The sequence below is a fragment of the Parus major genome, chromosome 6 (assembly GCF_001522545.3).
Source record: "Parus major isolate Abel chromosome 6, Parus_major1.1, whole genome shotgun sequence".
NCBI classification, from domain to species: domain Eukaryota; kingdom Metazoa; phylum Chordata; class Aves; order Passeriformes; family Paridae; genus Parus; species Parus major.
Window position 1 is genome coordinate 406,968 of NC_031775.1, and position 16,514 is coordinate 423,481.

General features: G+C 37.9%; 1 protein-coding gene across 1 annotated transcript; it reads right to left on the reverse strand.

Moving 5' to 3' along the window:
• Positions 1 to 3,283: 3,283 nt before the first annotated feature.
• PBLD (phenazine biosynthesis like protein domain containing) lies at positions 3,284 to 16,227 on the reverse strand. The gene is made up of 9 exons (XM_015633819.3): positions 16,042 to 16,227; positions 13,935 to 14,034; positions 12,336 to 12,434; positions 11,711 to 11,820; positions 11,551 to 11,580; positions 10,928 to 11,016; positions 9,612 to 9,784; positions 8,706 to 8,768; positions 3,284 to 3,892 (listed from the first exon to the last, which is right to left on the reverse strand). The coding sequence occupies exons 1-9, from the start codon at positions 16,123 to 16,125 to the stop codon at positions 3,780 to 3,782; spliced, it is 861 nt and encodes a 286-aa protein (XP_015489305.1). The 5' UTR covers positions 16,126 to 16,227; the 3' UTR covers positions 3,284 to 3,779.
• Positions 16,228 to 16,514: the final 287 nt, after the last annotated feature.

The window sequence follows — 16,514 nt, forward strand, 5'->3', positions numbered from 1 at the left end:
GATGAAGGGGTGGTGAGGTCAGGTTTGCAAATACAGAACCATCTGCAGAGTCTCCAGGGTTGGTACCTGCAGCACAGTAATTTACAGGAGCAGGTGTTCCCTTTTAATCCACGGGTTTTTTTTCTGCTGAAATTGTAACTTTATTGAGAAGTGCCTGCAGTTTGTTACTAAGAGGGTACTTTGTTCATTTTTGCTATTAACTAACTGCTGAAAGGTTTTTGAAAGTTTTAATGCCCATAATCCTTAAAAACACAGTTAAGAAAGGAGGCTGTGATGTTAAATATGGAAATCAATCAGACACATCTTCAGAAAACTGCAACACATAAACATAATAAAGCCCAAAAGTCTGCTCTTAAAACAGAATTATATTGTTCAGGGATGAGCCATTTATTCCTGAATAAGGGTGACTGAAATTATCCTAGTCATTAAGATTATAATTTATTTTTGTTCACAGACTTAACTAATTATGGAGAAAGGAAGCTTTCTGAAGCTGCAAAAAAATTCAAGAATTCCAGCTGGAATTTCCCACCTGAGTTGAGCTTGGTGGGATGGGCACTCATGCACACTATGGACTATGCTGAGTTTTGTCCTTTCACTTTCCTGTTCTTTGGAAATTTTTATTTATGGTTTTCAGTAAACTTCAGGAAATAAAAGGACAGTGACTCAGCAACTGAGAAAAATCCCTTGTTCTGTGTTTTTGTTTAAGTCTCTTAATTAATTTCAAGACAGATTTACTCCTCAGGGGGAAAAAATAGATGTGAGAATAAAATGTGCTTAATTGGCATATTTTCCAGTTTTTAATTGAATTAATTTAATTTTTACCTGACCAAGCATCGCCCTTTATTTCAATTTAGGGTTGTTTTGTTTTTTTTTTTTACTTCTGGGAAGGTTCTCTCTGTTCCCGGCCTGTTTCCCTGTCACTCTGATGAATACTGAGACAAAGAAATCTTTCCCAGAAATAACTGCCTCATCTGTTGCTAATTTCTCTTCCCATCCCTTATGGAACACATGGCTCCTTCCTATGACGTCTTGCTGTGTGCACATTCATGAAATCTTTCATTTCCTCTTCTTGCAAAACTTCCCAAATTTAATAACAATTTTCAATGTATGTTTTCTGTCCATTCTCATCTAAATAACGCAAAAGAAATGCAAAGTATTTTCACAACTCCTTTAAGCAAACCTGTTAAATGGCTTATTGAATAAAAAAAAATGGCTTCCCATTTTCTTTACATCCCTTTTAGCTCTACATTCATTTCCACAGCAATAAACTTGTATGGTTTTTGCTGCTCACTAATGTTTCTAGTTTTGCCTCCTTCCTCATGGCTGTGTGCTTTCCTCCTGGCTCCTACATGAGCTGCAGAGGTGCATGCCAAAGAAGCAAAATAAACAAATGGGTGTTTAAATGTTCATGTCTGGGCTGCTGAAGCTCCTGTTGGACACTCTCACAATAACTAACACTCAAATGAACAGGAATTTTTGGAACTGTATTCCCCTTCACGTAGTTTGCTCTTGGTTCAACACATCTCTATGCCACCAATCTTAATTAAGAAAGCAGCACAAAACAGTTTTGCAAATCCTCTGCACCAGAAACACTAAATCCTTTACAAAAAGATGTGGAACAAGACCACACAAGTTCTAAATAATCTTAAAGTTTGCACAACCTATTTTTTGTATTGGAAGACAGAATTTGTCACCAACAACCGATTTCCTTTACTGTTAACTGAAAATGTGCAATATATTAAAATACGTCTTAGTGAATAATCAGGATCACCAGGTCAGCTACACAACATTTCATGAAAATAAAGTTGCTCCTCAGAAAATAAGTGCTCTTTTTCTTGCCACTCTCAGCAGCCTTACTTGTTTTGCATATGGTTGCATGTTTAATTAGCAATCTTTCTGTAAGTGTCTGCAATTAGACAACGATGATTAATAAAATAACTCCTTTAAAGCTCCATTTAGGCAGCAGAACTGCACAATCAGGTATAATTAATTCATCATTAATAAATCATGCCTGATTAACTAATATGTTGATTACAAACACATTACTGCATAGCCTCCCACCTGAGCTCTGGTGATTTTTCTATCCTGGAAAGAAATAGAGACAAAGTAGTAGTAAAGTATATATAAATAAAAAAAAATGCCTTAAACAGCAAAGATGTTAGTTTGGTCAGGAAACTTAGATAACAAATCTCTTTAAAATGTATGGGCCTTGTTCATTATCAGTCCTCTTGAGTAACAGAAATAATTGTACTATTTGTTAAATGTGGATAGGTGAACAATAACTGGTTCTTTAGGTCATTTATATTGCTAAGGAAGGCTTTTTTACCACAAGCATCTCTGATTATGGGCCAGAGGAAGAATTCAATGCAGCACCCCAAGTGTGGTCCATGTCCCATGGCAGACAGAGCACAATCCAAGCTGTGAGGAGAGGAGGCCAGGCCTAAAGCTGCCACAGCAGCCCTGCTGCCCCCACAGCTGTCATCTGACCACGAGTCCATGTTTATAAATCATACTGCAGCTCCAGCAACTTCAGCAGGACTGAATACAGGAGAAGAAGGTGCATTTCCATTTGGAGACTCCTTCTGCTTGCCACCTAGCCCCTGAGCTGAGTAGTGCATTAAAATCACATTTAAATCACATTTTTGGTATGTTCTTTATAGCTGCAGGAGCCAGAACTTTCTACTTAAATTAAGATTCTCACGCTGTTACCTGTCCAGCTACTTGGACTTAAGTGAGGTGTAAGTAACAAGTTTTGATAAAATTCAAAATAAATGGAAAGAAGGGAACTTGGCACAACCAAGTTCCTCATGATTTATAATGGGATGACAACCAACTGTTCCCATACTATTAGACTGACTTTTGAATTCAGAACACGTCACACTGAAATATTGCAAAGAATCAAAGCAAAGCTTAAGACAGAGGTCACTTGAAAGGGAAAACAGTTTCAGCTAGAGTAACTGGAAGTTCTGGATTCCTAACAAATCCAGTGAAAGACCACATCATGATAACAAAATCTGAAGTAGTACACTCCATTAAGATTATAGAAGAAACTTTCAGTTTAGGAGAAAATCTTCAGGTTTTGAAAAATAATTGACATTGCTGCAACCAATAATTCAACCAATAAATTTCAGATCTTAATCAGCTTTATGTGCATCACAAGGTCAATCTGTTAAATCTTTCTTCTAAACCTTTAATTAAAACTATTGACTAAGCAGCAGTGCTATGATCAAAGACAATACCATACAACTTCGCAAAATACTGTTCATAAAAGAGAACCACAAGGCACATTTCTAAACCATTTATATATTTTCATAGTTTAATTCAAGCAAGTTAAGGACCATGGCTGTCATTTCAATATACAGCTGGAAAAAAAATTATTTTTTTTTTAAAAAATAATTCAGATTTCATGAAATTTCGATTCTCAGACAGATGCTTACAGTTTAATTCAGGGAGCAGTAAGGGCTTTTAGCATGGAATTTGGAAATAATGAGAAAAATAATTTAAAAGCAGAAAAACAAGACAGCTGCACCTGAACACTTTCAAAGGTCAGTGTACATAGGAAGTGGCAAGATGGAAGTGAAGAACACCGAGGATCTTGAAGATCAGAAGTACTTCCAAGCAATTTTTAAAAATGGACAATGAATAATCAAAGCCTTTTGAGAACAGTACTGCTGTTATTCTGTTAATTCACTGCCCAGAGCTGAGATAAAATCAGCATAATCAGAGTAACATAAAGATTAGTGATTAGTGAGAGAAGAGGGAGATTAGTGGCAGTTCTTTCACAAAGTCAGGTTTCCTTTTAACACAACAGCAGTTTGCCCCGCAATGTCAACTCTCCCGTCAGTGCGCACGGAAATCTTCAACTCTCCTCCACGGCGGGAACATTGAAAAGCTACACAGAAACAAGAACCCAGAGTTAAAAACTAGTGTGTATCACAAATTATTTAGAAATCCATGAAAACTTGAGGAAAGGAGGCTTCTGGCTGCAGAAAGCAAGCAGCACCAGGGCAAACAGTGCACCAGGGAGACCCTGGAGGAATTACCTTTAGGGATGAAGGTCAGCAGGATGTATTTCAAACTAGACCTTGCCTATGCAGTCTGACAAAACTGCTACTTAATACAAGTAGTGAAGTGTAGTTTGCTTTGTTGTAGCAAATTAAGCTTCTTCTGTGTATCTGAGAAGTCTTGAATCCTCCCTTCATGGGATACACATTTTGGGGGGAAGAAGGAAGAACACCAAGCATTATCTGCATGAGAATGAATAACCATTTAACTGGCACTGAACTCCCAAAGATGATATTGCATCCAAAGAATCTGCCAGGCTAAGGGGTGAATAAGCTCACAAAGGCAGTGGGAAAAGTCTACAAAGAAACACAGATGCTGCTTCAGCTGCCACAAACTGACACCAAATTCTTACACAGGCAGCAACAGATACTGACTTCTAGAATCTTGAAGACATAATTTAATACAAGCAGATAAACTTGAAGTAGAAACAGCCTCCTGTAATTGCTTAGAGAATTAAGCTTGTGCCTGAGCTGTTGAGCCATACACAGGTGGGATGATGTTCACTTAGCACATGGAGCCTCTAACTTGTTCCAGCAGTCCCATTTTAGTTGCATGACTTGACCAGAAAATGGTCTGGTTCAGATGGCATTTAGAAAAGGTTTGAGTTTTGAGTAGAGTTGCTTTTTTGAAAGGCTATAAATGGATGAATAGGGAATAATGTTCAGTCTCACGACTCAGTGAATTCCCAACTGCTCCAGAAGTTGTCCAAAGCTAAAGGGCACATTTTTCCTCTCAAACCCACACTTGATAAATTGGGTAGAGATTGTATTCAGATCCCAACAGAGCACTCTGATGGCATATGTGCTGTATGCTGTAAAACTATTTCTCAGCCACTGCTGCTAAGAAAGCTCTTCTTTGATCAGGAGATTAGATTCTCAGACAAAGCAAGCACTCCGAAAGAGAGGAAACAGGAGCTATTTAGAGACTGATACTGATACTTTCTGTTCTTTTCCATTTACAGAACCATGGGTTGTTTTTAACTTGTCAGGACACCATCTCTGAATGCAGTAATGCTTCAACTGAGTATTTTAGACTCTTAGAAGACCCAGGCCAGCTAAAATTGATCAATTATTACTGCCAGGTGTGCAGACACACCTAAGCTTTTCCAATCTCAAATGATAGCAGATTTAAATAAAAGAGATTATTCAACACTTCAAAGGTTGTTTGGGTTTGTGATTTTCTTCTTAAATGTTCAAACTCTAGTTCTTTCATGTCAGGATTACTAAAATTGTTTTGCTATTGCTCCATTTTATTTTGATTTTAAAGAAACTTCCAAAGTATAAGAAAAACAAAAAATAACCCACAAAAGAAATTTTTAGCCAAGCTTCTATGAAAATAATACTTGATCTAGTCCTTGTCTTACCCAGAAGCACTGATATTTCACTCTGTGTCCAAGAGCAAACAGGCCTGCACAAAACATTTCAATACCTAGAGCATTTCATTGAACAGCAGTGCCACTGGAGGCATTCAGGCATCTCTGAAGTGCACTCACCTTTTAGATCACAAAGCTGCTGCATGATTTTCCATGCTTGTATTTACCAGAAATACCTCATTCTATATAGATTTTATACTTATCCTCTATGAAAACAAGTATGTACAAGTGTACAAACAACATTTAGCAGCTGAACTCACAGTGCCCTGGGCTCCTCTGTGCTTAACCTGACACACAGGAGAGTTTAGGAGCAGCCACAGGCCCATGAGGCTGAGGATGCTGATATCACAGTATCACACTCCCTGCACTCACCCAGCAGCTGCTGGCCTTGTACAAACATTATCCTTGTACAAACATTATCTCCAAAACAACATTATGTTGTTTTGGAGCTTCTTTCCAGCCTAGATGGAGCCAAATGATCCCTGCTTAATGAATTTAAGGACTAATGGTTTTTCTTCATAATGTCATCAGAATGACATCAAGTCAGGAAGAAGTGGCACTCTTGTAATAATATTTATTTTAAGAAATCACTAGTATTTTCTTTGAATTTCTAAACCCTATAGAGGAATGCTGAAAGAAGCACTTGCTCCTTAACCTAAGTGAAGATCTCCAAGACTTTTTTGTTTTATCTTAAGAAAGAAGATGGACAGATCTGATGATTAATGAAAAAAAACACCTCTCCTTTGAAGAAATGTTACACTTGTGCACAAATCTGATGTTGTCAATCTCTATGCTGAGATTACTTGGAAAAGATGAAAGCTGAAATGAAAACTCTTGACTTCATGAGAATTCAAATTAGCAAAAATTTAAATACAGGTAGATTTATTGTATCTTAACAAAGCATCTTCTGTCTTTTTATGTGTTTTGGTGGTGGTGGTAATGTTGGTGGCAATTTTTGTTTCATTTCTGCCCCCCTTAAATGCTATAAACCTCTTCAGTACTGGAAGGAAACAGAAGTTAAAGGCAGTAATTAGAAACAAATTTCCCCACAAATTAATACTTCAGTTGTCTGAACATGAAAATGTCTTGTATAGCAAGATTGCCCTAACTTAACCTGAGATAAAAACTGTCCTGGATGAGCCCTGTCCCATCACAGTAATCTGCAATAATCTCTAATTTGTCTGGTTGTATGGAATTCCTCGTGCAGGTTTATAAATGTTACTTTAGAAATATGACAACAGTGTGAAGGGCAGGATACACAGCTGTTATACACTGCCTTCACTAGCAACTGGGAAAGTCCATACATCTGAGAGATTATAACTTGTACACAATGCAGAGACTCCTCAAATGAAAGAAAGGACTGATACAAAACTCTGATTTAACCAGCAGCTTAAATTCAAGGACATGTACCCAGCTTCAAGAAAAGATCATCAAGTGTTTCACCTTTTAAAAGTACTGGAAAATTCTCTTTGTAGTTGGTGGGGGTGGTTGTTGTTCAACAATTTAGTCTAAAAAAAGTAGGAAGAGAACCGAAACACAGGAAATTAAGTCTGATGCTTCAGCAGAGCTGCAGCTGACCCCTCCTAAAGACCTCAACAGCCAGAGAGATCTGACAATAGATTTAATGTTCCTTGTTTTTATATTATTTTATACGTAATCTATTTGGGAACTAACAGATCCTTCATTTTATGGAAGAAATTCTTCCTTTATTCTTGCAAAGTATCGGATATTACAGAAGCTACCACAGAGGTTTCTAAAAAGTCCAAAGCCTCTCTTATTTATTAATATTTGGTGATATGGAATGTCCTTGAATGCCATCTACCTTTTCCAAATAATCTCATTAGTAATAGAATTTGCCCAGTACTACCTGATACCTCTCAGATAGACACAGGTAAGGGAAACTTATTCCCATAAACATACATCAATTTAACTTGTCCTATTTTAAACAGTTCTGTATGATTTCTACCACAGAAGTTTGAGGACGTATATGCATGGAATATGAATTTTAAAAAAAACCAAAAACAACACAAACCTATCTTGTGGACAGACAGGATTTTTTTTTGTTCTAAACACAATGGAGAAGCTGATTACAATATCAATTGTAATCGTGGCTGCTTGAGCTAGCTTCTCTAAAAGCAGAAATGGGACAGTACATACAAAATACATGAAAATGCAAAACAGGTACAAAGTGTCAGTTTTAAGTACAGACAGAAATCTATTTGAGTACTTAAAGAAGCACTGTCTATAGATGGTGTGGAGAGTTCAAATTCCTCATTAACATCCAAAAATGTCAAAATCTCCTGAGAAATGGCCGGTCCATAAGGACACGTTACCAAAGACAGTTTACAGTTTTTCATCTTCAGAAAGTATATTGAGATTTCCCCCCACATTAGCTTGACATTATTTAAGCTGTCACAGATATTGTGTGGTGTAAATGCAAACACAAGATCTTTGGGACAGAATGTTAAATCTTCCCTTCAGTCTGTGATGGAGAAGGTCCTGTTCGTGGTGGATCCTTTAAAGACTTACCATCCTCAAGAAAATTCATTCTGAGATTCATCTGACCAAATGCAGGAAGGCTTATACTCAGGGTAGCTGTTTGTTGGGAAAAGTGTTTACTTTTATGCACAAAGAACCTTATTAGATCAAGTAGTCAACCTCTGTTCTAAACTAAATGTGACCAAAGGCTTGTGTGCAGAATTGCCCCCTGTCCCCTTTGTGGGGCTGAGGGTATTTTGTATTGCTTCTCTTGCTCTTCTGCTCTCTGCAAAGCACAAGAAACAGGAGAAGCAAGGAGTCACCCAACACCTCCTCATCTAGCATTGTCATGTTAACATCTTCTCCTGGCTTTTTTCCCCACCATGTTCTTAGGTTTCTTGCTTAATAACAAAGATGTGATCTAATAAGCATATCTCATTGATTGAACCAAAACACATAAACGACATCCCCTGAGGTTCACCAAGCTTCAGCTATGATGAAAGGCCATCAGAACTTAAATCCAAGATCAAAAACTGACTGCAGAGAGTTATGATCCAGAAACTGACACTTCAAACTCCCTGGGGTGTGATGTGACATGGTGGTGGATACGAAAGAAAGCAATATCTCAAAGATTACCTCACACACAAAATATTGCATAACATTCTGTTCATCCTGAGGAAATGAGGAGTTATTGTTACAGTTTGGATTGCAAGTAGTAATACAACCTTTTCTTTTCTAGTGAGTAGATTTACATAAATGAACAGCTTTGCAATAAAACAGTTTATCTTACCAAGCATTTCTTTCTTCCCCAGCTGCTCTGACCAGTAGCTGCTTAAAACAGCGTGAGCAGATCCTTAAAATAAATTGGAAAACAAAGTACAGAATTAAATTATAATCACCACTTTACAGAGTAAGCATAGTCAAAATGTAAATATCATAAATCAAGTGCCACGTGTGTTTAGGATAAAAAAAAAAAAAACTACAGAGTTTGCACAGCAGCCAGAACTTAAGGCTTTATAATTTCAGTTCATGGTAAAGCAGTATTAATTCTATATCTTCCATTTTCAATGGAAATCTTGCTAGGTGAGGGCATCATCATTAGCCACAACTCTCAGCAGACTAATAATTAAATGTTACCTCAGCAAAGGACACCATCCTGCAGCAATCATCACCACAGAGAGTACAACATCAGAAGAACAGACATGTCTTGCTGCCCTAAGCATGCAGCCAGCTGAGCTCTCATAGGCCTGAGAACAGCAGCAGTAAATGAAAAAAATTCCTAGTCGTGAAACTAGGGATGCTCTCAGCTGAAATGCACCAGGAAAAAACCCAAACAAAAATCCAAAGCACCACAAAAGAAAAGAACACCAACAGAAGTGGATATAAATTTTCCCTGCAATACTCATCCAGTACTGAACTAATCTCTCACTTTTCTCTAATTGAATACTTGAGGGAAAAGATCTGAAAAAGACTCGAGAATATCTGACCTAATGACAGCAAGAGCCAAGTTGATTTTTTTCTGAATGAGGTGGCCTCTGTCATAAAAGTTTTCTGTTTAATGAGCACTCCTGCTATCCATATCAACCAATGATTTATAGGAGACTCCAAAGTACAAAACCAGATTAAGGAATTTTAGCAAGAACCTTTTGAATCAACTGAAACAAAAGTACGAGTTGCTTGTCACAGAAACACATACCTGTAACGGGGTCTTCCAGAACTCCATACCAAGGTGCAAAATATCTGGAGTAAAAATCATGGCCTGTTCCACTGGAATTTCCCTTAACAGTGAGAATGAGTCCTTTCACTTTTCCTGTCTTTTCAGCTGACAAAAATCGTTGTGCACTCACTTTCAAGTCTTCCAACACAGACCTTGAATGTATTTGAATGAAATTGAAAATCGAAATTTTAATAAAAATTTGAAATTTTAATCGCCCACATTCTTCATTTTACATCAATGTAAGCATTGAAAAGAAAAATAAAGCTATAGAATCATCTTCTCTACAATTCCAAACCAGCCCTAAAATATTAGAGGAGACAGGATTCCTAGCTTTGTCCTCCCAATGGTATTTGACAGAAAATCACCTTGAATCTCATACACTCTGAATGAGCAGAGAAAAAAACCTCAAAGCATGTGTTTCTTATTAATTTCTGAAAAGAGAGCATCCTGAAATAGCAATTAAAAAAAAATTTAAAAAACCACACTTTGTTTCAACATTTTTAATCACTGAAAGAATTATTGCCTCACTACAGAATGTGCCTAGTACTCCACCTCCTTTCAAGAGCAGGCAAATAACTAACATCATTCAGGTCTTCATGGCATTCTAAAGCAGTCTACAACTGGCTGACACCCCCCTAAAAAACAGTCTGAAAGAGTGAAATTATAAGTACTCAGCTGAGAATATTTCTTTTTCCCCATTACCCCAGACTTTAACCACTAGTTAGCCCAAACCTCAAGTTTGTAGTAATAGTAATTTGGCCTGATTAAAGCAGCTATGTTTTGGCAGTATGTACCTAAACCATTCCTGAATTAACAATGAAATTCAGATGAGATTAACAAATGCTTTGGAATAATTTGAATTGGAATTTCCTCTCTAAAGCTACTTATGGTGCTGTTAAGCATGTGTAAGCAGATTACAGCCCAATGGAAGTAGGAACCCCTGGCATTCTCTGTCAGTGTGCCCTGGACTGAAACAGGACTCCCAATTTCCTGCCAGGTTACTGGATCATCTTTAGACTCAGATGGATGAGAAAAATACACCATCATTAAACTGTTTCCTACACCTCCTTCTCTTGAAGACAGATTTCAGAATGATCTTATTCGGCTTTGCAGCTTCAATAAGCTCATACTAAAAGATAAAATAACCACTTTACACAGAAATTTAAATCAGAGGTTTTTAATCTCCACCTGATTTAAAACCAGATAAAAGAGCCTAGTATGGAAGGAATAGAGATTAAACAGGCCAACTCAATCTCTGCATCCTTGATTAATAAAATTAAGAGAGTGTAAGACACCTTTCATAAGTATCACTGAGGCGGACTAAGAGCTTCTTTGTGTCGGGAGAGTAACGGACATCTTGAACAATCATGTCACCAACAGCTGCCTGGTGGAAAATGCAAAGGAGACAGGAAAAAAACCCATCATCACTTGAATAGAAAATATTATTTCCTTAGCATTTCTGTAGCTAGAACATTCCCTGCTAGAAGAGGGCTTATGCAAGGTCTTCCATGCAACCCTCAAGTACAGGAAAAGCAAATGCACCGAGTGCATGAATGGATATGGGGGAGTCACAAACCCCACATATGCCAATTTGGGAAGAAATCCAAGACCTAGAGGAGGACAAGGACACAGACTGCCTCTTATGCACACAAAGGGCTGAAAATGCCCTTTATTATTGAAATAAATATTGACACTTGGGTCAGTGGTAGTGGGAGACACAGGCTCAGCTGCAGCATTTTGGAGAATTACACTCCCTGACCTACTGACTCATGACTGAGAGCTTTGAAGTCTGGTGTTTCAAATTCAGGAGTACATCGAGCAGTGCCTTGTCACCATTTCTTAGCCATTTTAATACATAAAAATAAGCAAAGCTATTATAAATGTTTTTTCTAAGACAACTGATGGATTCTTCTTTTACCTTTATTAATTCTTCTACTTCCTTAAGTTCCTGAAGAAAAGAAAAACACACACTGTAAATAAATGCAGTATAGGCAACTACAGACAGACACATATACTGACATACACATGCAAACAAAACACTTTCCCTGAAAGCCTATCATGAATAAACTTTGACTAACCTGGGGGTAGGCTGTGTAAAGTGGCAAGTCCAGGACAATATGATCTTTCACTTGTCTGGCCTTTAATTCCCCACTCAGCGTCACAAATGTGAGAACTGAATTTGTATTTTCTAGAGAGAGAACATTACAACATTATCAAACAAAAGAATTTTAATCTAAATTATTACAGCCCTAGGAGTAGCTCAGAAAAAAAATAGTTATGCAGCTCAAACATATCTAGAGTAACTCTGTATTCTGGGCAAAATTCCCAACTAACTCAATAAATCTGCTGAGGCTAATAAACACAGCAATTGTCAGGGAATCACTACCCCTGCATATGCCTAGAATGCATGGGAATGTCCTTTCAATAGAAAGAGCAATATTCTCTACTCATCAAATCCTCCTGTACCTCTCACAGATGACATTTGCCTATTTAGCACTTTATTCTTAAACACAAGTAATAGCAGGGCATTGGAATCACAGAGCACAGGCTTGTAACTACAGAGCAGTAGTAAAAGGCAATACCCAGGGTATCTCCATTTGTGTTCTGTAGATGTTCTGAGTGTTTAATTACCTGAGAAATAGAGATGTTAATTAAAAGTAAATGTTCTAAAAAGTTATAGTAATACACAGGTGGTAAACCTACTTTGTACATGAAATAACACAGCAGCTGAGGCAAGAGTAGCATGACCACAGAGAGGAACTTCATTGGCTGGGGTGAACCACCTGAGCCCAAAGCAGGAACCTTGAAAAAATAAAATTCAGTTAGTGCTATTAAGTGGGAAAAGTCTATTTCTTCATTTTATCTCAACATCTAGAGAGTGATGATGCTTCAGTTGATCAAAATAATCAGTTTTGCTCCCAAACACACTTTTAGGTACCCATTTCACACAGATTTTTAAGAACAGCCATCCCTTTTGAGTCAGCTCAACAACCTTTGCATGCTGCACAGATTTTTCCTTGTCCTAAACAGATCTTATTTAGAAGATAAAGTCTCCATGCCCCTGTGTATTATGAAATCCTGCAAAGGCACAGCCATGATTTGTTTACACCTGCAGGTCTGGTTACCACTGAGGTCATGGATGGTTTTGTTGGTAAAATGGAACCTGTACTGGAGTCAGCTCAGTTATGATTTATTTTGCTTAAACCACAAGTCTGGTAAAAGTCTCTAATGTCTACTAACCCTTCATTTCACTAGAAATCATTTAAATCCTATGTAAAAAATTGGGAACATGTGTATGATACTTGGTTTCCTGTAGCTTTTGCAGATGCATTTCAGGTGAATAATTACCATAAAAACACAACTATAAGTGGAAAAGCAACATTATTTTAAAAAACAGTAGGAGCAACCAATTATAGTTACTACTATCCTTAATATTTTTAATTACAGAGAGTATACAAAATCCTACTCCCTGTACAATCCATCAAACAGCAAAGATGATAAACATGACTCCTTAACCTGGAATCTAAGTCCAGACTAGTGGAGTCCCAGCTCCTTGGTTCCTGCTCCCACACAACTGTCAAGTGAGCAGATTCAGATCAGCAAACTGACCCAGCTGAAAATTAATCCACAGAGTGAGTCTGAATGAATTCTGCATATTTCTCTGATGTTTTCTACCTTGCCCAATGTCCCTCCAGTTCCTCTCCCAACTTTATGCACTACCATCAAACACCAGCCTACTCCCTCCATTTAAACCAACCAAAGGAGCAGCCTAAAGAGGTTTGGATCATTCCAGAATTCCCAGCTCTGTTAGAAACCTGCATCTTCCAGTATTGGCTCCACAGACACTTTATTTGTGACAAACTCAAATAACATTATAGTTACCCCAGTGATGATTCTCTAAACAGCCCAGACAGATTCAGCTCACTTTGCAGTCCTGTGCATATGGAATGAGCATATTCCACCTCAATTCTTCTGCTTGTATAAGGAATTCTCTCAGGGTATTATTAGCAAAAATAAGGGAAATATTAATTGGAAGATGTCTGCTTAGCATTTTCTTGCTTATTTAGTAAAAGGCATTAATGGTCTGAATTCTGAATAAGTATGTTTATCTTGTAAAATAAAATTGAGCACAAACACTTGCAAGAATCCACATGCAATGGTCTTATTACGATCTTAAGATACATCACAATTTCAACACTTTGTTTTGCTGTCTTACAAATTAGCACCATTCCTTATAAATGTAGCCAGAGTATCTTCCTATTCTTTTGTTAGATATTTTGGAGGGCAAACAGAACCACTAACTTTTGGTAAAGTCATCTCCAGGCTTGAGTTTTCTGATGAAAGCTGTTTCTGAAAGGTTCATTTCTGTTGCAATTTTTTGGTGCAAATCTTCATCCAAATCCTAGGGATGAAACAACAAATGCAATCAAGAGCAGGCTGAAAAAATGCAGAACCAGACTTTCTGTCAAATACAGTATTTTAATTTTCTAATATAATAAAACATAAACACAGTTTTAATTCTAAATATTCTCTGAGAGTAAAAAAAATAAAAGTGGGATAATACCTCACCCCGGGGTAGGAGCTGAGAAGAGACAAACTGGGAAAAAACAAACAAACAAACTGCTGGAGCTCACTAAGTACCTGTGATTTAAGCCAGTGAACATTGATCCCAAGATCCCCAAGCCCCAGGGATTGTATAACATTCTCCCTGGCCCATGTTCCACCGCTCTTTCCCCATTTATGCTGTCAGACCAGGTTTGAGAATGTGATCTTTGAAATATTCAAACTCAAATAAAGTAGTAAAGGGACCTGGTCAGGTTCAGCCTCTGAGAGATAAAATGTGCCCCCTCTTAACTTTAATTACTTCCTTTAATAACTAATCCTTTTCAGGCAATAATCCCACAGTACAGCTTCCAGCCAGTACACTAGAGCTGTACTTGCAGACTGAATTCTGTGCAGTTAAACCACATTCTAACATTTTACAGTAGTTACATTCCCTTTATCCCAGGAAGAGTTCTGTCAGTTACTGTAAAGATCCTAGACCAGACCAAAAAAACAGTAAAAATGTGATTAAAAATAACTTTTTTTTTAATTTTTTAAATAATATGGAACTTTGTTGAAATACTGCCATCCTGTGGCACCTCTGAAACTCAAAAAGGACTGGTTTTGCCTTTCTTGCATTTCTCCCGATTTTTTCCTGTAAAGCATCTGCCGAGACTCTGGAGGGAGCACAGAACAGTTGTTCTGCATGGCTGCCTCACGCTTTCTTCAAGTTTAGAATAAAATGCTGAATTAGGATCTCAGCTTTAGCTGTCACACTAAAGCCTTTACTTCCAGGAACTGTAGAAAAAAACTTTTTAAACGTCTGCATTCCAAAGACATCATGTAAGTAAGGTGGCCTCAGGATATATTAATGTAATCAAGTAAAAATAATATTAAAAAAATGCAATTAGAAGCTCATAATTTTAAAGCAGAGATCATTTTGAGAGTATTTAGACTTTATAGGGCCAAAAATTCTCAAGAGAGATATTCCCAGTAATAAATGACCTGGAAAGCAGGTAATCTTATATGAGATTTAGACAGACTTAGGAACATCTGGAAAAGATTCATATTGTCATTACAACCTATTGTCATTGGCTACTCTACGCATATTTTCAAATTTACAGTTTTTATCAGGAGTTACTATGCAAACAATAAAATTTCTGTAAATTTCTCATCCCTCTTAATAATTATCTCTGTTAGAAATCAGGACCAGTTAGAACCAACCGTGTTATTTAAAACTGGTTACCTTGATGAGGAGGAGAGCTACTGCACCAAAACTGCCGTGCAATATGAAAGCAATAAAAACTGCTTGTTTAAACTTGGCTAAAGCTGCACCCAACACACTAATGGCAAAAGACTCAAATCCAGGTCTATACCTGCTCTTTTTCTTTCCAGAGAACGTGGAAAAATGAAAGAAAAAACAAGGGAGAAAACCCCCACAAAAAGCACACGCCACAGTTTAATCCTACTGAGTACTGATTCTGTTTTACGGCGTTACTTTTCAGATTTCACTCTGAATCCTTCTTAATCCTCCAGAATCTTTATTCTGGATCATTCTTGAAGAAATTAAGCCATTTTTCTTGACTTAACTCAAAATAAATCTAGTCTATTCCTTAACAAAATATTTTTAACAGCCCACAAAAATTGCGATGTTGTCTCGTATGGCATCGTTTTGATGAAAAAAAAGAGCACCTCTGTGCTAATTTCTCTGTATTCTGGCGCCACAAAACAAGTCTGGAAAACAGAAGTCTCGAGTAAAGAAAGCAAAGTCTGATGCAGTGCTGAGCGTTCTCGCCAAGTACAGAACAGCAAATGTCATCGCAGTACCTCAAAAAACAGCTGTTTTTTTGGGTTTTTTTTAACTTACATTTTCAAGCAGACAAACTGCCGCGGGATTTCCAGAAAATGGCCGCTTTGTAAATGCATCAACCGTAAAAATTGGGATTTGCATTGTCTTGTGCACCCGTTTAGCCGCAGGCTGTGCTCTGAAAACTACTCTCTAACCTTTTTTTACCCAAGTCGACAGCCGAACTCCAAGTTAATGTTTTCCTGACGGCAGGCGGAGCCAGCGATCCCATCCCGTCACTTCCTAGCGCCGACACTGATTTTGAGACTCCTTTCTACGCCCCTGGGGACCCGCACTGATTTTTTTTTTTTAATTAAAACACACATTTTAGCCTCCCTCGCCACCAGCCCCTGAAGGCCTCAACGCGCCCTTTCACCACAGCGCCCGGCCCGGCCTGCCCCGCACTGAGGGAGGCGGGATCCTGCCCGGCTCGGCAGCTTTGCTGAGGAGACGTGAGCAGCCACTGCTTGCGCCCACAGTGGGCAACCTTCCTC

What these genes read in the sequence shown, in the direction of transcription:
- PBLD (XM_015633819.3), bottom strand. Translation starts at nt 16,125, where the DNA reads ATGCAAATCCCAATTTTTACGGTTGATGCATTTACAAAGCGGCCATTT. An exon ending in TGGAGATGACTTTACCAAAA is followed by an intron (nt 12,435 to 13,934) that starts GTTAGTGGTTCT and finishes TATTTTTTCAAG; the next exon opens with GTTCCTGCTTTGGGCTCAGG. An exon ending in TGTGTTATTTCATGTACAAA is followed by an intron (nt 11,821 to 12,335) that starts GTAGGTTTACCA and finishes TTCTCTCTCTAG; the next exon opens with AAAATACAAATTCAGTTCTC.